The sequence below is a fragment of the Ahaetulla prasina genome, chromosome 1, assembly GCF_028640845.1.
Source record: "Ahaetulla prasina isolate Xishuangbanna chromosome 1, ASM2864084v1, whole genome shotgun sequence".
NCBI lineage: Eukaryota > Metazoa > Chordata > Lepidosauria > Squamata > Colubridae > Ahaetulla > Ahaetulla prasina.
In genome coordinates, this window is record NC_080539.1 from 23,783,740 (window position 1) to 23,806,238 (window position 22,499).

At 41.1% G+C, this 22,499-nt stretch overlaps 1 protein-coding gene across 1 annotated transcript in view; it reads right to left on the reverse strand.

The window, feature by feature from the left end:
• Positions 1 to 22,499, reverse strand: part of SRRM3 (serine/arginine repetitive matrix 3) — a 114,851-nt gene that overhangs the window by 88,464 nt on the left and 3,888 nt on the right. The window contains exon 2 of the mRNA XM_058164202.1: positions 2,464 to 2,565. Coding sequence (XP_058020185.1) covers positions 2,464 to 2,565 — 102 coding nt within the window. The remainder of the gene's footprint in view (positions 1 to 2,463; positions 2,566 to 22,499) is intronic.

A 22,499-nucleotide genomic window follows, 5' to 3' on the forward strand; every position in this document is an offset into this window, starting at 1 on the left:
ATTAGTTTCCTTCCATTGTTTCTTGTCCTGCCTTCTGGTGCTTTGGAAAATAAGTTGACCCCCTCTTCTTTGTGGCAACCCCTCAAATACTGGAACACTGCTATCATGTCACCCATAGTCCTTTTTTCTCTCTAGACTAGCCATACCCAATTCCTGCAACTGTTCTTCATATGTTTTAGTCTCCAGGCCTTTAGTTCAGGAGAAACCTCCAGTTCAGAAGAAGCAACATCCTTAATGATGAAAAGACTTGTGCAATGGACAGATCACCATCTTTGTCATCCATTAGGAAATAAACTCCAGAGAAGAGAAGACTACAGTGCTGTTCACAGCAAGTTGTATTCTCCTTTTTATAAGTTGGTGGCTTTTTGATAGGCAGCAAATAGACTGGTTAACTAGCCAATGACAGCAGGGGTGGTTGGTCATTTGACAGAAAATGGTTGGGATGATGAATTTAGCCTGAATTGAATTAGCTTGACACAATCTATCCACAATATAGGAAGAGTACTTCAGAAACTAAGGGTTAGCATAACAGAGAGCAATCTCTTTGCAGGCTTGCCCAGCCAATTAACCTTTTCTAGTGATCAAGATTAATACTGAACTTAATGAACTATCTGTATAGTTGATGTATCAAGTACATATACATGAAAATACAAATATTGGGATAAACTAAAACAATGATGTACCAAAGATCAGGGAAACGTCAAAGTACAACTGCTGGATAAAAGAGCTGGCCAGGACATGAATTTCAATGATGAAGAGCTGGCTAAGAACAGCCAAATCCCTTTCTAATAGTTTTCTCCGTTAGTTTTTTGTAACAATATTCCAGGATAAAAACCAGCTGGTCAGAATCAACACTTTTAGATTATAAAACAGGAGACTAGAAGGACCTGTGCTTGCCTATCTCTGGATGTGCCTGTGTGAGTAGTATAAAAGCTTCTCTCATCCATACCTTGCAATTTTATTAGCTGTTTTTTGCCTGCTACTTCTCTGCTATCTCCTCATTTCAGCAATCTTTCGAGAGTTACAAGATAACTTTTCCCAACTATCTGATGACTAATTTAGATAATTCTCCTGCTAACACTAGTTGGGAAAACCGTGTTCATCAGCAATGAGTGTCTCTAATTAGTTGTGCTGGAAGTGAGGAATGTATTGAAGGGACAACTATATTCAAGCTGTGGTTCAATAAACCTGTGCAATAGTTCGAATCCCTAGTGCCGCATAACGGGGTGAGCTCCCGTTACTTGTCCAGCTTCTGCCAACCTAACAGTTCGAAAGCATGTAAAAAATGCAAGTAACAAAATAGGGACCACTTTGGTGGGAAGGTAACAGCGTTCCGGCCACTTTTGGCATTTAGTCAGGCTGGCCACATGACCATGGAGATGTCTTTGGACAGCACTGGCTCTTTGGGTTTGAAACGGAGATGAGTACCGCCCCCTAGAGTCGGGAACAATTAGCACATATTTGTGAGGGGAACCTTTACCTTTACCTTTTAATAGTTGTACTATACTGAGAAACTTACTTTCTGGAGTGAAGGAACCAGCTAAAGACAAAGTTCCTGAGAAGGAGGGGAAAGGTTGTCTATGATTTCCTCCCTTAAGATGCACTTCCCCAGAACTGAGATTATTGTGGAGTTAAGTCCAGAACCCCATCTGAACTGGACAGAACCATCAAAGGGGCTACATTGGGGCAGGGGGAGAGAAAACTGTGTTTCCCAATAAGTATTTAGAGACAGGAGAGGTTCTTACAACCATCTTCCGCTGCCTATACTGTGGTTTCATGGATAAAAAATTAAATATTTTTAATCCAGCATTTTGCAATATGGTTCCTTTCCAATGGCCATATTGGATTGTAATTGAGAATCACCAGCACGCTAATTATCTGATATTTGGGGCACACTGCTCTTACTATTTTTATGGTATTGATGGTAGTTATATCTTAAATAAACTGGGTAGAACAATGTACAGGTTAATTATGAGCACCAGTCCCCTTCCTGTGAAGGCTTGTATTAGTTGTATCAGAGCAACACTAAGTGATGAAATGTTAACTGACTGTCATGGGATTTGCTGTTTTCTTCAGCAGGGAGACTCCCGCCCCCCCTCAGTGGGTAGAAAAAAAGAATACTGGATGGAAAGTCCAGTTGATCCTTTTTGCTGGCATGCTAAGTTTCTACATTAAAGGATTTGGGGCAGAGGTGGGTTCTACTTAACTTTACTAATGGTTTGCATTGTGCCCACGTGCGCATGCTCGCTCCACTTCTGCACATGTGCAGATCACTTCTGATGACATTCGGGTCAGTGGGCGGAGCCTCCCGCCGGTTTTACTACTGGTTCTATAGAACTGGTCCAAACCGGGGGCAACCCACCACTGATTTGGGGGCAATTAGATTCTTTTGAGTCTGCTCCACAAAGTTGGAAAAAGAGAAGCCAAATTGACGTGCCTGCATAGCAACCTCTCCATACTTACATATGCCGTCCATGTTGGTCTTCACGGGTGAGAACACCTTCCTTTTCCATCAGCATTTGCCGGAATGTGCCAACCTTCTGCCGGATATCCTCTTCAGAATACCTGTTGGAAGGAAGAAAGGAAGATGGGAAGCACATCAGCAATGTTTAAAGTTTGCCATCCTACAGGTATCTATCTTTCCTTTATTAAAGGAACCTCCTCCAAATCACAAGTCAACCATCTTGACTTTTTTCATATTTTCCTTCCCCCCAAGAACACCCTTGCTAAGGATAATTAGCATCTGGGGCTATCTCTTTCCATTTCCTCATATTAATTCAGTAACAGAAGACTTTAGGTTGGCTTGCTGAAGTGACAGCACCAACAAGAAACTGCACTAATGGCCTCATTCTGCTTGGTCTACAGTACTACAGCATCTTGTCCTTGATGCTTTAAGGGGCTGAGCACATCGTCTGCCTTTGGTCTCCATAGCAGAGCCTCTGGGATTCAGTTGTGCACACAGAGTCCAGGAATTAAGATATTAATAATTCTTATTCATCTAACTTCAGAGAATATAAAGCAACACATTTGGGAATCCCATAATGACTCAACAACATGGAACAGATCTCACAGACATATAAGGAGGAAATTAGGAAGGGATGGATACTGAAAGAACTGAAGCACTCTTTCAATAAGGCCCATTTTTCAATTACTCAAATTGGAAAATGGGCCTTATTTCAAATTGCAGCTTTGCCTTTGGAATGGTATGTGTTATATAAACTGCTCAGGTCAAATAATTTGTTGCTATTGTGGCAGGGGTGGCACCTATATTAACAGAATAACAGAACAGAATAACAGAGTTGGAAGGGAACTTGGAGATCTTCTAGTCCAACCTCCTGCTCAAGCAGGAAAGCCTATAGCATTTCAGACAATGTTTGTCCAATCTCTTCTTAAAAATTTGCTGGAGCGTTCTGGAGGCAAATTATTCCACTGATTATTTGTTCTAGCTGTCAGAAAATTTCTCCATAGTTCTAGGTTGCTTCTCTCCTTGATTAGTTTTCATCCATTACTTCTTAACCTGCCTTCAGGTGCTTTGGAGAATAGGTTGACTCCCTTTTCTTTGTGGCAACCCCTTAAATGTTGGAACATGTATTCACAATAGCCATCCCAAATCTTCTTAGCATCAACTGTTATCACCCAATATATTGTACATAGTGGCCACCTCTTTGATCTTCACAGAAACTTCCTACCAGCTTACCTAACCTTCTTACTGCCCCCCATCTTCAGTGATATGTTTTTCAGAAATTATTTTAAAATTTGAATGCTTTATTCAGTTTAGCACAGAATGGCAAAAAGGTGAGATATAATTTAGAGAAACAAATAACAAACCTAACTCCTTAATGCCTCTATATTCCAGTGAATGGAATCAGCCATAAATCAGACATTTCCCACTTCAGAATTTCATCTACTTACTCATCCCCTATTTTCAGATGCCAGTATCTACCTGGCAAATTCTTCACACTTTACTCTCAACCTTAATGTGCTTTGTTTAGTTTTTACTTAGTGTGATGTGTGAAGCCAGTCACCATGCCTTATTTAACAAATCCTATTTAAATTAAATCAGGATTCAAAGCAATGTATGCAGCCAGCCACTGACCTGATTTATGGGTGCATCTATGCTTCAGACTGTCCATGGAAGAGTGATTCCTAAACTGGGGTGAGGGGAGGTAATTCCCCCAAGGTGGTAATTTGAGCATATCCTAATTGTACAAATAGAACAATTTGTAATTCCTTGATTGTGAATCAAGGGCCGAATTTGGGACTGCCATTGTTAAGATAAATGTAAAATAAGAGATTCTGCAATTTTTGTCAGGTTAATGACATTATTTGAGACTGAAAAAAAGGGTAATTGGGTCAAACAGTTTAAGAACCACTCCCCTTGAAGTTAAATCCCCAAATACGGAGTGGGTTTACTTCTCTACAGTGGTGGGATTCAGCCGGTTCGGGCCACTTTGGGCGAACCGGTAATTAAATTGCTGGCTGGCCCCACCCCGCCCTGCCCCTTCCAGGAGTCCCCATGTGCCCCATTTCGACTCCCTGGTAAGGGCAGGGAGGCTCCTAGGCCCAAAACAGGGCATGGGGGGCACCTCCCACCCATGGCCCATTTTTGCTCCTGGGAGGCTCCCAGGAGGCTTTCTAGGCCCGTTTTCGCTTCCCAGGGGGGTGCAGGGAGGCCTACTAGGCTCAAAATGGGGGCAGTGCCTCCCCTCACAGCCCTTTTTTGCTCCCAAGAGGGTGCAGGAGCCCAAGTGCTGCCTGTTACACCCACCATGGCCACGCCCACCCAGCCGGTCAATAGGGCAGAGAACCAGTTGTTAAATTATTTGAATCCCACCACTGCTTCTCTATCCTCTATCTTTTATAATAGAGGTGTATGCATGTTTCTACTGCTTTGCTGAATTATTTATGTATGTATGTATGTGTGTGGGGGGTGTTTTCCATGTAGCTAGCCAACCAGAGTCACTTAGAAAGTAGGAAGCCATAAACACTGAATAAATAAAAATTAAAACATACATGTATCATTAAAATATGACATAAGATCTAAATTCCATGCAGGTCAAAGGGTCTTTCCCCACGATTGAATTAAAAAGCTTTTTACCCTTGAATGGGCAGAAGACAATCCCAGCATTAAATTTGCTATTCCCCTTACCAAGTCCGTATCTTGCTTCTATTGTTCTTCTCCCCAGTCGGAGCAAATCTTGACCCTGAAGCCTCTTCTTCACTTAATAGTTAGGAATTGAATCCCTGTATTCAGGGGCAAGGATGTCTTTATCTACTTCTCTGAAGCATTCATCTGTTTTAAGTTGAAAAGGGTTCTTCTCTCCAAAGTAAATGCTAATAACGTTTAAGAGTTTTTATATTGTACACGCAAGGCTGTTGTTAGACATTGTTCAAACAAGTGGGGAAATGCTATTTTTATATCATCACAGCTTATAACTATTTATCTCACGCATGGGCTGAGAATAAGATGAAAGCCATGTGAAAGGGGACAATAAGAACAATTGCAGAATTATTTGGGCTTGTAAATAATAGATTGTAATGTAAGATGCTTTTGCTCTGCTATTGTATCAGGATAAAAAGACACCCCTCTCTTTAGCCAAGACAGGAGAAATGAAAATGAAAGCAGATGGAAAGTAATATCCCTACATCACATTTAACCAGGTCTGATGAAAATCTGGCACAATGTTTCTCAACCTTGGCCACTTTAGTTTGGCTGGGGGATTCTGGGAGTTGAAGTCCACACAATTTAACCTTGCCAAGGTTGAGAAAAACTGATCTAGCAGCTGCTTTTGTACACTCCCTTGTTGACTTCGGTTAGTGTAATCCTTAGTTTTATTTGTTGTCACTTAAGGTGTTGTGTGACGTTAACTCAGGTTATTATTTAATTGTATGACATAGTGCGTGAACCCTGAAAATAGATTAATTCAGAAATCAGGTTAATTGTTATCAATCAATCAGTTAATCAGAATAGTGCCAGAAGGGATCTTGGAGGTCTTGGAGTATATATATAAAACCAGGTAAATAAAAATACATTTAAGGAACTAAGATAAGGAAATGATGCTTCAGATATCCTACCAATTGGGAAATGAGGAAATCAAACCAAAGCAAGCAGCTTGTTTCTGCTATTAAGATGGAAAGAAAAAAACTTGTGTGGGCTCTTACAGATGGCTCAGCTGCCATCAAAGCCCTGATGAATATTTCATGGCTTCCTTGCATGCTTAGCTGTTCAATAATAGAACAGTTGACTTTGGGTTGGCGTTCAAATACACAGAAGGGACTATCAGCTCTTCCCCACCTCTGTCAGCAGCCTTCTCTCTGCCTTGCATATTTTTATTGTGGTCGTTCTTTTCCTCTCTTCATGAAACAGCAAGGCGCAAAACAGTTCCCTTTCTTTTTCCACATAGCTCTTACTCTCTACGCGCAGGTGAGACACATGTGCCAAACTAGATGTAAGAGATCATTGCAGTGCAGATGATGGTGGTGATACCGGATGTATAATTCCCTATTTATCATATTTGTATGTATTTTGATATTCTTCTGGTGGGGGTTTTAATTTCTCTGCTATGGTTTTTCAGTTCTTACCCACAGGCAAGTGAGACACCTGTGCCAAACCAGATGTAAGGGATCATTGTAGTGGATATATTATACAGGTAATCCTTGAGTTACAGCAGTTCATTTAGTGACCATTCAAAGTTACAACGGCACTGAAAAATGTGACTTATGGCCATTTTTTACAGTTATGACCTTTGCAGCAGCCTCATGATCATGTGATCAAAATTCAGATGTTTGCTAACTGATTCATATTTATGATAGTTGCTGTGCAAAGTTAATGGGGAAGCCAGATTCTCTTAACAACTGGGTTACTAACTTATCAACTGCAGTGATTCACTTAACAACTGTTGCCCCAAGCCTAATCCCCAACTCTTTCTTGACATAGTTGATGATGGGAACTGGAACTCAGTCTGAAGAATCATACTTTGCACAGAATTCTGGCTGAGAAAGTTTCCAGGTTTGAAAAAAAAAACCCCAATGTTCTAAAGTAAAGCTTGTGAACTCAGTTTCAAGCTAATTGTCTCTTTTGCTTTCTTCCCAGAAAGAAACTGGAATGGCCTCCATACAGAAGCTTCCAATTAGTTGTTGTAGTGAATAAAAGTGTAAAAAGTTTCTTGACAGACAAATGAAGGTTACCCTAATTCTTCAGAGAGCACCAGCAAGATGCCACCTGGTGTCACCTGATGCCAACTGGTGAGACAGTGGAAAAGTTAGACAAAGAGTGGAAGAGAACACAGAACATAGATATAAAATAATCAAGAAAGAGAACCAAGTCAGTTAGCAGATGATTTTATGAATGGGTGTCAGGTTTTAACGTTGTTGTTGTTTGTGGCAATTTAGCCCAAGTGACCAGAAACCTGGGAAGAAGCTTCCCAAAGCTTTCCCATAGCTTTCCAAGAGACTTCCTGCATTAATAATACCTAGTTTGGTAATTAAATGTCTGCCAAAAAAAAAAAATCAACCAAGCTCATAGAGAACCAAGAACCCTTTAGACCAGGGGTGCCCAAACTTGGCCCTTTGGAGAGTGGTGGACTTCAACTCCCAGAATTCCCCAGCCAGCATGAGCTATAAATTTAAGCAAGTTGCTAGTTGGAGAATTCTGGGAGTTGAAGTCCACCACTCTCCAAAGGGCCAAGTTTGGACACCCCTGCTTTAGACTCTTCCTTATTGTCAGTCTTACAAGATAGACCAGATGAAGAAATTAGGACCAATTTTATGGTAACTATAAAAGCAAAACAACTTCCAAAAAACATTGCCAAGAAAACTTTAGAATCTTATTCAAGGAGTCATTACTGACTTGAAGGCAAACACAGACAGAATAACAGAATCTTGCAAATCTGAATGGGTTCCCCTTTCCCTTCCTCTATCTTCATTTGAACTAAGGAGGGGCTTATCTGAGATATTTTCTTAAGTTATTTTCTTGGCCTGGGCTCAAGACTCTCTTATCTGATTGTTGACTTTGATAGTCCCTTTTCCTCCTGTCCTTCAGGGCCATTCTTTATGTCCTTCATACTTTTTGAACTCCTTATAAATGAGGGTGAGGAATTATTTTTTATTTTTTATAAGATTCTCTAATTATCTCAGTGTTTCTCCAAGCTTGTCAATTTTACAATGTGTGGACTTCAACTTTTATCATTTTCCAGGCAGCAAGCTGGCTGAGGAATTCTGAAGTCAATTCATTCTTAAAGTTGGCAAAGTTGGAAAAGCAATGGTTTATCTCTTTCAGTAAAGATATCTTCCTGATATCTGTACTATTTATTCTTTCTTGAGCTCATCAGCTGCATGGGCCTCGACAACCAGTTACAGAGGACTGAACATACTCAAAACTGTAGAAATGGTGGTAGATTTTAGGAGAAACCCTTCCATACTTCCACCTCTCACAATACTAGACAACACAGTATCAACAGTAGAAACCTTCAAATTTCTAGGCTGTACCATATCGCAAGATCTAAAATGGACAGCTAACATCAAAAACATCATCAAAAAAGGACAGCAAAGGGTGTTCTTTCTGCACCAATTCAGAAAGCTCAAACTGCCCAAGGAGCTGCTGATCCAGTTCTACAGAGGAATTATTGAGTCTGTCATTTGCACCTCTATAACTGTCTGGTTCGGTTCTGCAACCCAACAAGACAGACACAGACTTCAGAGGATAATTAGAACTGCAGAAAAAATAATTGCTATCAACCTGCCTTCCATTGAGGACCTGTATACTGCACGAATCAAGAAGGGGGTCGTCAAAATATTTACAGACCCCTCACATCCTGGACATAAACTGTTTCAACTCCTACCATCAAAACGACGCTATAGAGCACTGCACACCAGAACAACTAGACACAAGAACAGTTTTTCCCCGAACGCCATCACTCTGCTAAACAAATAATTCCCTCAACACTGTCAAACTATTTACTAAATCTGCACTATTAATCTTCTCATCATTCCCATCACCCATCTCCTTCCACTTATGACTGTATGACTGTAACTTTGTTGCTGGTAATCCTTATGATTTATATTGATATTGTTTCCTGATTGCTTATTTGTACCCTATGATTATCATTAAGTGTTGTATCATTAAGTGTTAAATTTGTACCCTATGACTATCATTAAGTGTTGTAAGTGTTGTACCTTGATGAAGGTATCTTTTCTTTTATGTACACTGAGAGCATATGCACCAAGACAAATTCCTTGTGTGTCCAATCACACTTGGCCAATAAAAAATTCTATTCTATTCTATTCATATCAATGTAGCAACTATATCATCCATAAAACATTTAATGCTTAAGTTTCAATTGGAATACGGTAGCTTTCTCCTGATGCCTGCCTCCAATCCCTAATACAGTGGTACTCTACCACTGAATAGAGAGGTTCAACTTAAGAATCATTACCAGTAACCATTGAGAGGTGCAACCTTGATGAATCAGTTCTCTTGACTTATTTCTCTCTTTCAGGATGGTTTTCATGACAGAGTGGGAGAGGAAAAAAAATCCATTATTCACAGCACATGATTAGAATAAATAGCAGCTCTGCCTTCCACCAGTCTTCCTTCCCCATGATTACCCTATCTATTCCCACTGTGACTATGCCAGCTCTCTGAAGTAGCTCACTGGGAAGATACCCACAACATGAAAACTGTCTCTTGGGTTTGAGATATTACAAAAGAATTGTCAGATGAAAGGGAGCTGGTGAGGCAAGCAAGAGATAGAGGGGAAAAAGCAAGAAATAACTGGCTCGTTAAATCATTGCCTTTGAAATATACATTAAAATTCAGCAGCTCAAAGGGGGATGGGGGAGGAGTAAGAAAGCAGCTATAAACCAAAATATCCATCCTATGAATTCCTAAGCTTCATAACAGGTGAGGATGTTTTGAAGTAGCCTGCTTTTAAAGTTGATGCGGGAAATGTAACTTTGGTGTAAGAAGTGAGGAAGAGAACCTTGATGGAGTTATGCAGGCTTTGTTATCTGGCCAAAAGGGGCTGAAACATTTTTTTAAAGTCCAGATCAATGAGCTAGCAGTCAGAAGCTGCTCAGGCAGACATTTCTTTAATTCACTGGAGTATAAGGAGGGGAGGAAATACAGCACAATCAAATTTGCAAGATTCTGCTCTTATAACCCAATAAAAGTAATTTTAACTTTGTTATGGAGATGATTTCTTGATCTGGCTTAGCTAATGGGGCTGACCCCTGGTATCAGGACCTGTATTCACATTTTTCACTTGCCAAGTATTGTGAAACTTTTAAGAAGAGATGGGGCTTTGCTGATCACAGCACTGTCTTGACTATTTTGACCCTTCTCTCAATATTCTGAATTTCCCCACAGCTCCTGAGAAAAGAGAGTATCTACTGTACACGCGGTGAACATTTTGCTCTTTATCACTAACAAACAAACCAAAGTCTTTACACCTTGTGTTGGTGGCCTTCAATTGCAAAACAGGCAGCAGGGATAAAAAAAAAATGAGGCGGTAACAAGAGAGTTGGCTGCCTTCCCCAGCAAGTACAAAGACATAGAAGAAGCCAGTGATGAACTCATGCCTTACGTTCTTGTGAGGGTTCTTTGCTCTCCAAGGACCGGACATACCACAGATTGGCACACCTGTACAAAACATTTTATTGCAAGACACACCTTCCCCATCAATAGGCTATTTCTCTGGGTAAACTCCACCTTTCTAGACCTTTCCAGGTGTTGTTGCTATGTTGTTACTGGCTTGATTTTTAAAATTTTAATTTGCTTTTATGGGTTTTAAATTTTTGTAAATTTTATAGGGTGTTACTGTATTTTAAATTTGGCCAATTGAATAAGTTTTTTAAGGGTTGTTCTTAGTATTGTATGTGTTGTTCTTTTTGTATTTTACTTTGGCTATGCACCGCCCTGAGTCCTTTGGGAGAAGGGTGGTATACAAATTAAAATATTATTATTATTATTATTATTATTATTATTATTATTATTATTATTATTATTATTATTATTATTATTATTATTATTATTATTATTATTATGCACACAAGTTTTCAACACTCCCTCCTTTATAGTCAATCTGTTAATACTCAGTTCAAATTAAAGTCTCAAGGTCTTTAACATACAATCTTTGCCTTTTTCCAAATGTTCTAGCACTTGTTTGGGGTGAGATGCTTTTTCATCATGGCCACTCCCTTTCTAGTTGCTACTGAGCCCCAGGCAAAGTTCCAAGCTCCAATCTGGACTCCAGGATATATGTACCGTACAGTAGTGGGTTCCTCTTACCTTCGCTATTGGTTCAGAACCGGGAACACTTGTGTGCACTCTTGCTTCACTTGTGTGCAGTGCTTTTGCACATGCGCAGAACCTTCTGCACATGCAGAGAGCGTCTGTGATGACATCTGGGTGGGTGGAGCCTCCTGCTACCACCACTATTGGTTCGTCCGAACTGGGGCGAACCGGTAGAAACCCACCACTGGTACCTTAGTACTTGACCTACGACCGGTTGCTTAGCAACCATTTGAAGTTCCAACAGATTGGGGAGGTACTTATGGACCAGAATTGTCGTTTCCATGGACAGATTCCCCTCATGTCATGTGACTGCACTCGACAACTGGCCTGCAGATGCTTTTCAAACAATCCAGTAACAACCCCAACTTCATTCCCTTACATACTGTACTTCCCACTTTTAGAAGGTCAAAGTTCCTCTCTAACGTTCTTTTGTTGGCATAGAATTTATTTCTTTATTTCTTTAATTTATTTATTAAATAAATAAATAAATTTACCGCCCATTTCATTTTGAAAAGCCACTCTGGGTAGCTTACAATTAAAATCATAAATATTTAAAATATGCACAGAGTGTGTGAAGACAGCAGAAGTGGGCAAAATTGCCATTATCATGTCTGCCAAAGGAGGACAATTTCCATCTCTGTTGTTGCTAGGCAAAATGCCAAGCCCATTTCCTTGAAGAATGCCATAACTATGGCAACTGTAATGTATTACTGTAAGTTTTGGAGGGAGTTTTAGGCGGGAAATATCTCGTCTCTGATTGGATGCAGCCTCAGGCTGAAGTGTATATAAGGAGAGGTTTTTCTCCAAAGAGTTGCTGGGTCACACTATATTAAAGAGCTGTTGTCACTAACCTGGTCTCCTGCCTCGTCAATACCCAAACATAACATTGGCGACGAAGGTGGGATTTTGAGGCAGAGCACCAGAACAGAGCTGAACTCACTACGAGACTCAAACCCAGCAAGGTGACGGCGAATGCAGCGATGACCGGCTACACGCCACCCACTCCGTTTGACCCTGCCCAGGAGACATGGGGAATATATGACCCGCTTCGAAAGTTTCCTGGAGGCAACGACCTACAGGAAGTCCCCGACAACCGCAAACGGGCTTACTTCATAAGCCACTGTGGGTCCGCAGTCATCGCCGCCGCAGAAGCCCTAGCGGAGCCATCTCCGCTACACTCCGTATCGTGGCAGACCCTTCAGACCCTCCTGAAGAATCACTACGCACCAGCCCCGCCCAAATACGCTCGACGGTACGAGTTTGGGGAGCGAGGCAACAAGAAGGCGAGTCTATCAGCGACTACATGGCAGCCCTGAGACAAGCCTCCAAGCATTGCAGTACCGCGATCTGGACGAAGAGCTGCTGGAACAACTTATACGGGGGTCAGAGACATCCGTTTGAGGAGACGGTTGCTAGCCAAGAGCAACCTGACATTGGCAAACGCCTGGACGAAGCCAGAGCCCATGAGATGTCCAACCATGCAGCAGACACCTTACAAAGCGACTCACGCCGATGGCGGGCGCAAAGCCGAGCACAGTCCACCACGAAGAAACCTATCGTGAGTCAACCAGCGAAGAGGAGGAAGAAGTCCACTACACCGGAAAATCGACAAGGGAAGACCCGGAGGAATGCGGAAGTTGCGGGGGGCGACATCAGCGCCAAAGATGTAAGTTCAGGGACGCCATTTGCCGGCGGTGTGAAAGGAAGGGGCACCTGGCTCAAGTCTGCCGAGCACCCCAACCTTCCCGCCGAAAATTCAAATCGCCAATCAGAGCGGCTCTGGGTCAGAGATGCAAACCCCACATTCCGCCGAATTTCAAACCAGCCAATCAGAGCGCGAGATCGGCGAGGCGACCCGCGATTGGCCAGGAAAGAAAGAGCGAAGTCAAACCGAATGACTGTTACCATAGACCACGCAGCTACCCGCATCGAAGAAAAGATCTTCACAAACCCGACAATTGAAGGCGTACCGTGCCGACTGGAAGTAGACACAGGATCAGCTATCACAATCATGTCCTGGGACACTTTTGTGAAAGCCTTGCCACACATCGCAAAGCGCAAGCTACAGAAACAACGGCCCGGTGCAGGATTACCAGGGCAACCGCATCCCTGTTCGAGGGACAACGACCGTCGAGGTCAAGTACGGGACATACGAAAAGACCCTGCCCATCACGTTAGTCGAGGAACTTGCCAAGCTTGTTGGGGCTAGACTGGTTCCGGGCGTTGGGAATGGGGGTGACTGGCGTCCACCGGACCGGATGCAACCTGCAAAACACCCTAATGGAGGAATTCGCAGACGTATTCGAGGACCGTTTAGGCAAGTACAAGGGGACCCCTATCTCCTTCAATTTAGACCCCCAAATAGCTCCCATTAGGTTAAAGGCAAGGAGGGTTCCTTTTGCACTCAAACCTAAGATTGACAAAGAGTTAGATAAATTAGTCAGCCAGGGGATACTAGTGCCAGTTGACCATGCCAAATGGGAGACGCCAATCGTCACCCCTGTAAAACCAGACGGGTCCATAAGAATTTGCGCTGATTACAAGGCTACCTTGAACAAAGCATTGCAAAAGAGCGCCTACCCAGTTCCAGTAGTGCAACACTTATTGCACTCACTAGGGCACGGACAAGTTTTCGCCAAATTAGACTTGGCACAAGCGTACCAGCAGCTACCCGTAGATGCTAGCACAGCTGAAGCCCAGACCATTGTAACGCACCGGGTGCCTTTAAATGCACCCGGTTACAGTTTGGGGTGAGTGTGGCCCTGGGCTATTCAAAATTTGATGGAGCGGCTCCTACAAGGGTTACCAGGAGTCGCCCTATTTCGATGATGTGTTGGTATCAGGGAAGATTTAAGAGAACTGGGGAGCGGCTGAGGAAAGTTTTGGCCATTTTAGGTCGGCAGGATTAAAAGTCAAAGCAAGCAAGTGTCAGATAGGGGTCGAATCTGTTGAATTTTTGGGATATAGAATAGACAAAAAGGATTCACCCCACTGAGAGCAAAGTCAAGCGATAAAGAGAGCCCCAGCACCCAAAAACAAGACAGAACTCAGGCTTTCCTGGGTCTGGTAAACTTTTATGCTGTATTTTAAGAAACAAAGCAACGTTGCTGAACCGCTGCACAAGTTGTTAGGAAAAAACACTGTTTGGTCTTGGGGAAGTCAGAGAATAGGGCATTTGAGGCAGTAAAAGTTTGCTATCAAGCGATAGCCTGTTAATACAATACAACAACAGACTGCCTTCCACTTATGACTGTATGACTGTAACTTTGTTGCTGGTAATCCTTATGATTTATATTGATATTGTTTCCTGATTGCTTATTTGTACCCTATGACTATCATTAAGTGTTGTAAGTGTTGTATCATTAAGTGTTAAATTTGTACCCTATGACTATCATTAAGTGTTAAATTTGTACCCTATGACTATCATTAAGTGTTGTAAGTGTTGTAAGTGTTGTAAGTGTTGTATCATTAAGTGTTGTATCATTAAGTGTTAAATTTGTACCCTATGACTATCATTAAGTGTTAAATTTGTACCCTATGATTATCATTAAGTGTTAAATTTGTACCCTATGACTATCATTAAGTGTTAAATTTGTACCCTATGACTATCATTAAGTGTTGTATCATTAAGTGTTAAATTTGTACCCTATGATTATCATTAAGTGTTAAATTTGTACCCTATGATTATCATTAAGTGTTGTATCATTAAGTGTTAAATTTGTACCCTATGATTATCATTAAGTGTTGTATCATTAAGTGTTGTATCATTAAGTGTTAAATTTGTACCCTATGACTATCGTTAAGTGTTGTATCATTAGGTGTTAAATTTGTACCCTATGACTATCATTAAGTGTTGTATCATTAGGTGTTAAATTTGTACCCTATGATTATCATTAAGTGTTAAATTTGTACCCTATGACTATCATTAAGTGTTAAATTTGTACCCTATGACTATCATTAAGTGTTAAATTTGTACCCTATGATTATCATTAAGTGTTGTAAGTGTTGTATCATTAAGTGTTAAATTTGTACCCTATGACTATCATTAAGTGTTAAATTTGTACCCTATGACTATCATTAAGTGTTAAATTTGTACCCTATGACTATCATTAAGTGTTGTATCATTAAGTGTTGTAAGTGTTGTAAGTGTTGTAAGTGTTGTAAGTGTTGTATCATTAAGTGTTAAATTTGTACCCTATGATTATCATTAAGTGTTGTATCATTAAGTGTTGTAAGTGTTGTATCATTAAGTGTTGTAAGTGTTGTAAGTGTTGTATCATTAAGTGTTGTATCATTAAGTGTTAAATTTGTACCCTATGATTATCATTAAGTGTTGTACCTTGATGAAGGTATCTTTTCTTTTATGTACACTGAGAGCAAAGTCAAAGCGATAAAGAGAGCCCCAGCACCCAAAAACAAGACAGAACTCCAGGCTTTCCTGGGTCTGGTAAACTTTTATGCTGTATTTTAAGAAACAAAGCAACGTTGCTGAACCGCTGCACAAGTTGTTAGGAAAAAACACTGTTTGGTCTTGGGGAAGTCAGAGAATAGGGCATTTGAGGCAGTAAAAGTTTGCTATCAAGCGATAGCCTGTTAATACAATACAACAACAGACTGCCGTTAGTATTGGTTTGTGATGCGTCCCCTATGGAGTAGGAGCTGTACTTAGCCACAGACTCCCAAACGGCACTGAAGCCCCTATAGCGTTCTATTCACGAACGATGTCCCGGCTGAGAGGAAATACAGCACAATCAAATTTGCAAGATTCTGCTCTTATAACCCAATAAAAGTAATTTTAACTTTGTTATGGAGATGATTTCTTGATCTGGCTTAGCTAATGGGGCTGACCCCTGGTATCAGGACCTGTATTCACATTTTTCACTTGCCAAGTATTGTGAAACTTTTAAGAAGAGATGGGGCTTTGCTGATCACAGCACTGTCTTGACTATTTTGACCCTTCTCTCAATATTCTGAATTTCCCCACAGCTCCTGAGAAAAGAGAGTATCTACTGTACACGCAGTGAACATTTTGCTCTTTATCACTAACAAACAAACCAAAGTCTTTACACCTTGTGTTGGTGGCATTCAATTGCAAAACAGGCAGCAGGGATAAAAAAAAAATGAGGCAGTAACAAGAGAGTTGGCTGCCTTCCCCAGCAAGTACAAAGACATAGAAGAAGCCAGTGATGAACTCATGCCTTACGTTCTTGTGAGGGTTCTTTGCTCTCCAAGGACCGGACATACCACAGATTGGCACACCTGTACAAAACATTTTATTGCAAGACACACCTTCCCCATCAATAGGCTATTTCTCTGGGTAAACTCCACCTTTCTAGACCTTTCCAGGTGTTGTTGCTATGTTGTTACTGGCTTGATTTTTAAAATTTTAATTTGCTTTTATGGGTTTTAAATTTTTGTAAATTTTATAGGGTGTTACTGTATTTTAAATTTGGCCAATTGAATAAGTTTTTTAAGGGTTGTTCTTAGTATTGTATGTGTTGTTCTTTTTGTATTTTACTTTGGCTATGCACCGCCCTGAGTCCTTTGGGAGAAGGGCAGTATACAAATTAAATTATTATTATTATTATTATTATTATTATTATTATTATTATTATTATTATTATTATTATTATTATTATTATTATTATTATTATTATTATTATTATTATTATTATTATTATGCACACAAGTTTTCAACACTCCCTCCTTTATAGTCAATCTGTTAATACTCAGTTCAAATTAAAGTCTCAAGGTCTTTAACATACAATCTTTGCCTTTTTCCAAATGTTCTAGCACTTGTTTGGGGTGAGATGCTTTTTCATCATGGCCGCTCCCTTTCTAGTTGCTACTGAGCCCCAGGCAAAGTTCCAAGCTCCAATCTGGACTCCAGGATATATGTACCGTACAGTAGTGGGTTCCTCTTACCTTCGCTATTGGTTCAGAACTGGGAGCACTTGTGTGCACTCTTGCTTCACTTGTGTGCGGTGCTTTTGCACATGCGCAGAACCTTCTGCACATGCAGAGAGCGTCTGTGATGACATCTGGGTGGGTGGAGCCTCCTGCTACCACCACTACTGGTTCGTCCGAACTGGGGCGAACCGGTAGAAACCCACCACTGGTACCTTAGTACTTGACCTACGACCGGTTGCTTAGCAACCATTTGAAGTTCCAACAGATTGGGGAGGTACTTATGGACCAGAATTGTCGTTTCCATGGACAGATTCCCCTCATGTCATGTGACTGCACTCGACAACTGGCCTGCAGATGCTTTTCAAACAATCCAGTAACAACCCCAACTTCATTCCCTTACATACTGTACTTCCCACTTTTAGAAGGTCAAAGTTCCTCTCTAACGTTCTTTTGTTGGCATAGAATTTATTTCTTTATTTCTTTAATTTATTTATTAAATAAATAAATAAATTTACCGCCCATTTCATTTTGAAAAGCCACTCTGGGTAGCTTACAATTAAAATCATAAATATTTAAAATATGCACAGAGTGTGTGAAGACAGCAGAAGTGGGCAAAATTGCCATTATCATGTCTGCCAAAGGAGGACAATTTCCATCTCTGTTGTTGCTAGGCAAAATGCCAAGCCCATTTCCTTGAAGAATGCCATAACTATGGCAACAGTCTTACACCTTTACTTATGGAGGTTATAATATAAATATTATATTATAAGTGTTGAGTATGGGGACAAATTTTCCCACTGTCAAGAATCAAGATTAAACAGAGTGATGCCAATGTGCTAGCACTATGTGGCAGGAGAGGTTAACCAGAAATCAATTAACTTTTTTTTCCTCAGGAACTAAAGAGCTGATCGGAACTGAGTAGGATTCCTCCCTCACCATTATTACTTGCTGCTGAGATTAGCAATATTTTCAATCCTGGTCTTTGTCCTAATGTCCTCCTCAAAACTGCCCAAATTATTATTTTTTAATTTTAAATTTTCTTTTGTTTTATCATATTCAGCACACAGAGTCACTACATGAGATGGGGGGGGGCTATACAAATGTAATAAAATAGTTTAAATTTTGATATATAAGAATGCTGACGGTTTATGAAATTGTGATGTACCTCTCATGGGTCTCAAAAAGATGTGGCAGGTCTCATGAGTGATCTACACTCATTTCTCCTTTGTGTCGGAGACCACAACAATCTGACACAAATAGCAATTGGCTATAGTGGAGCTAACTCTGACATCTACTTTCTTGTGGGATGCACCTCTTCCTGAATAGAATCCAATCCATTATCTTTCCCCTGCTGATACCAGCCTCAGATCAACCTAGGATAGTGATGGCGAACCTTTTCGGCATGTGCTCGTCGGGGCTGCACTCCAGAAAAGCCAAACTTGCTGGTTCTAATGCGAATGCGCACCTGACGATCAGCTGGCCGGCGTGCATGTTCAGGCTGGTTTTCTGCACTGCCGCATGTGCGAAGGGATCGTGCTCCAAGAAAGCCAAACTTCCAGGTTCTAGCGCGCATGCACACCTGACAATCAGCTGGCCAGTGCATATGTGCAGGCCGCTTTTTGGCACTGCCACGCACATGAGGGGATCGCGCTCTGGAAAAGCTGAATTTCTGGATTCTGGTGTGCACACACACCCAACAATCAGCTGGCCAGCGTGCATGCGCACACTGGTTTTCGTCACTGCCATGTGCGCAGAGGATAGCATGCATGCCAGAAACCCGGAAGACAAACAGGCAAGGCCCACATGCTGGGTAACATGGCTTTGTGTGCCACTTTGGGCACACGTGCCATAACTTGGGGCCGTGATAGCTCAGGCTGTTAAGAAGCCTGTTATTAGAACACAGCAGCCTGCAATTACTGCAGGTTCAAGCCCGGCCCAAGGTTGACTCAGCCTTCCATCCTTTATAAGGTAGGTAAAATGACCCAGATTGTTGGGGGGGCAATAAGTTGACTTTGTAAAAAAAATATACAAATAGAATGAGACTATTGCCTTTTACACTGTAAGCCGCCCTGAGTCTTCGGAGAAGGGCGGGATATAAATGTAAACCAAAAAAAAACCCAAAACTTTGCCATCCTGGACCTAGGAGAACTTTGCTACTGTTTAGGATAGCTTGGTTCTCCAAAGTGTCAGACAGAAAAGGTTAAAAATGCAGAACTTTTTATATTGGCCAATCCATGCTTTCATTTTGATGGCTCTCAGAATCACTTCTTTGCAATCAAAGTTGGACAAGAGTGAAACTATTCCTGTCTGCTAATAATTCCCGGAGGGGTAGGGGTGGGAATCCATCTGATCACGGAAATAAAATGATTTATTTTATGATCAAATGGTTATTTTTCAAATGACTAAGAGTTCCATTTAACAAAGCTACCAACTCTACCATCCCTCATTAAAACTCCCTTCCTTGACCTTGAATTAAAAAAAAGCAAAAGAAGCTTTTTTAGACAAAGAAAACTCATATCACCCCTGAAATCTATAGCCAATCTAATAGACTACTATTGTGATTAATCCAGCATTAGGTGGAGCTCTACTGCCTTTCCCATTGCAATCAGCCCCAAATCTACACTGGTAGCTTGTGTTTAGTAAACACAGTGACTAATCCAGCCTCAGATGGAGCTCTATAAAGAGTCAGGTCTGAGAGATTAAAAATAACCAACAGTTACCCACTGGTTGGTGAAAGATCCAGCTGAATGAGGTAAATATTTGCCATTGCACATTATTCATACCAACAATGTACTTGGTGACAGGATGTCAAAAGATTGTGGCATATGGGAGGCAACAGATGGCCACTCTTCTTATTAGCCCCTTTATGTTTTATTTATTTATTTGCAGATGGAGCTGATGGGGGGGAGGAAAGAATCCAGAGAGGACAGCTTTGAATTATAAACAAGGAAGAGAATCCGTGACTCTCAGTAGGAAGGAGACACAGAGCATTACCAATTAAACAAACTATGTCTGATTCTTGGATGCAAGCGTATTCATCAGGAAAGTCCTTCAGAGTTCCTTCTTTACTGCTTTCGGATGTCAGCTGATTAATTCTGAATTGCTCTGATCATGACTTGCAGTATGTCCTGTTGAAAGTAGGCCATTTTTTCAGTAGATACATAAACAGCTGTAACTTCCCATTTCTGACACAATTACAGGTAGTCCTCAACTTAAAATGGGTTGCTTAGAGACCATTTGAAGTTACAACAGACAACAAAGCTACTTGCAACTTGATTTGAAGTTCTGATGGTCCAGCACCCCTTGCAGTCACATAACTGTATTTTGGGTGCTTAGCAACTAGACTGTATTCATAGCTGTTTCAAGCGTCGTGCAATTTACGTTTTTGCTGAAAAGCAGCATTTCTTTTTTTGTTTTCACATGACCGCCATTTACAACATTTTTGCTGAAAACCAGCTTTTATTTCCAGTTACCAGCAAAAAAAAAACCAAACCCCTCCCCATAGTGAACAATGGGTTGGCCTAATATTACAGTATTCATTTAATGACCACGGTGTTCACTTAACAACTGCTGCACAAAAGGTTGTGAAATTGGGCATGGTCATATGATAACTAGCTAAACGACTGTCGTGATTTACAACCATCACTGTGAGTTCATTTAGGGTCATAAAACAAGGATTATCTTCGGATCAATAGTGTGATGGTATGCCAAACATCCATCCAGAGGTAGGGCTCTTTTGCAAAAATATATAGAAGAAAAGATTTTCTTGCATTTTGACTGTTTGTGAGAGCTATGATTGACACTGTAGGGATATATCCAGGCAAAAAAACCTGCAGTGTTTCAGACAAACAGATGCAAGGAGCATCCTTCACTTTTGCTAAGAGAATATTTGCATCACTATTTCAACCCAAGGAACACTGTAGAGATGCCACTAAATAAATAACACATAGAATGTCATACAGAGCATTGGAGAGAAGGAATTATGGAATCAGAGGTGTTTCATGGGGTGTAAAAATTAGATGATGGGCACAGCCATGTGAGTGAAGTCGCATAACACGATGCACATAAAATCATGGGGCTTTGAAATCATGGCTATGGCTGTCGTGTACACTTTTCTCATCCCCCTGCAGACAGCCACATATGGAATTAGGATGAATAGAAAGCAGTTAACACAAAATGTCAGATTCCTTTTATGTTGTTCTCGAAAGAAACTAGAAAAGTTGACGGGGGAAATAAAAAAGAAAGTCCCCATAAGCAATCCTCTTATAAGGGGCTTGGAAATCATAACCTATAACCACATCCCTGTATTCCTTGGTTCTCTTTGCCTTCCCTATTGTTGTGACCCAGACCCAAGTAGGTAGTGATAAACTTAGTCCATGGAAAAACAAACTTTATTCAAACAGCTGGGAATTACTTCATTCCCAGCATCGTTCAACTCAAAGTAAAACAAATACCTCCGAACACAAATTCTTTGGTTATCTCACAAACCTCAGTCCAATTAGGCAAACTGCCAAAGGCCCTTCCTGGCATATGTCCAGAAGCCACAAAAACAAAGACGTACACGAAGCAGAGGACGAAGCAGAAGACGCAGCTACAACATTGTTTTCCAGCAAAGCTGAAACACCAGTGCTGGTCTGTTTGAAGCCTTATGGGAGGTGCCAATCTTCTCTTGGCCCTACTCCCGAGTCGTCCTCTCTGCTTGAGCTGCTCTTTCCTTCTGGCAGCTTTTCTCATGCGTGCATTAGGAACAGGCTCCTCCTGTTCCTCTGCCTCACTACCATCCGTCTCTGGAGGCTTTGGAGTCCGCACCTCACTTCCCGATGGCCCTGGCCTCACCTCAGCCTCATCGTTGTCCGACTCCGTTGCCAGCTCCGTAGGCTGCTGACGGACCACAACACCTTTATTCATTTGTTGGTTTATTCATAAGATGCATAGGGATGCCCAATTTGCATAATTATGCCCAAACTCATGCAATTGTATATATCAAATAATTATAGGTAACAAAAAACATAACCAGTTACTAAATGAATTGCTGCAGTTGTTAAAGTTAGTAACATGGTTGTTAAGTGAATCTGCTTCCACATTGACCTGGTTTGTCAGAAGGTCACAAAATGGGATCACATGACTCTGGGACACTGCATCCGTCAAAAATATGAAGCAGTTGCCAAACATCTGAATTTTGATCATGGGACCATGGGATATGCTGCAATGGTCATAAGTCAGAAAAATGGTCATAAGTGACTTTTTTCAGTGCAGCTGTAGCTTTGAAAGGTCACTAAACGAACTCTTGTAAGAC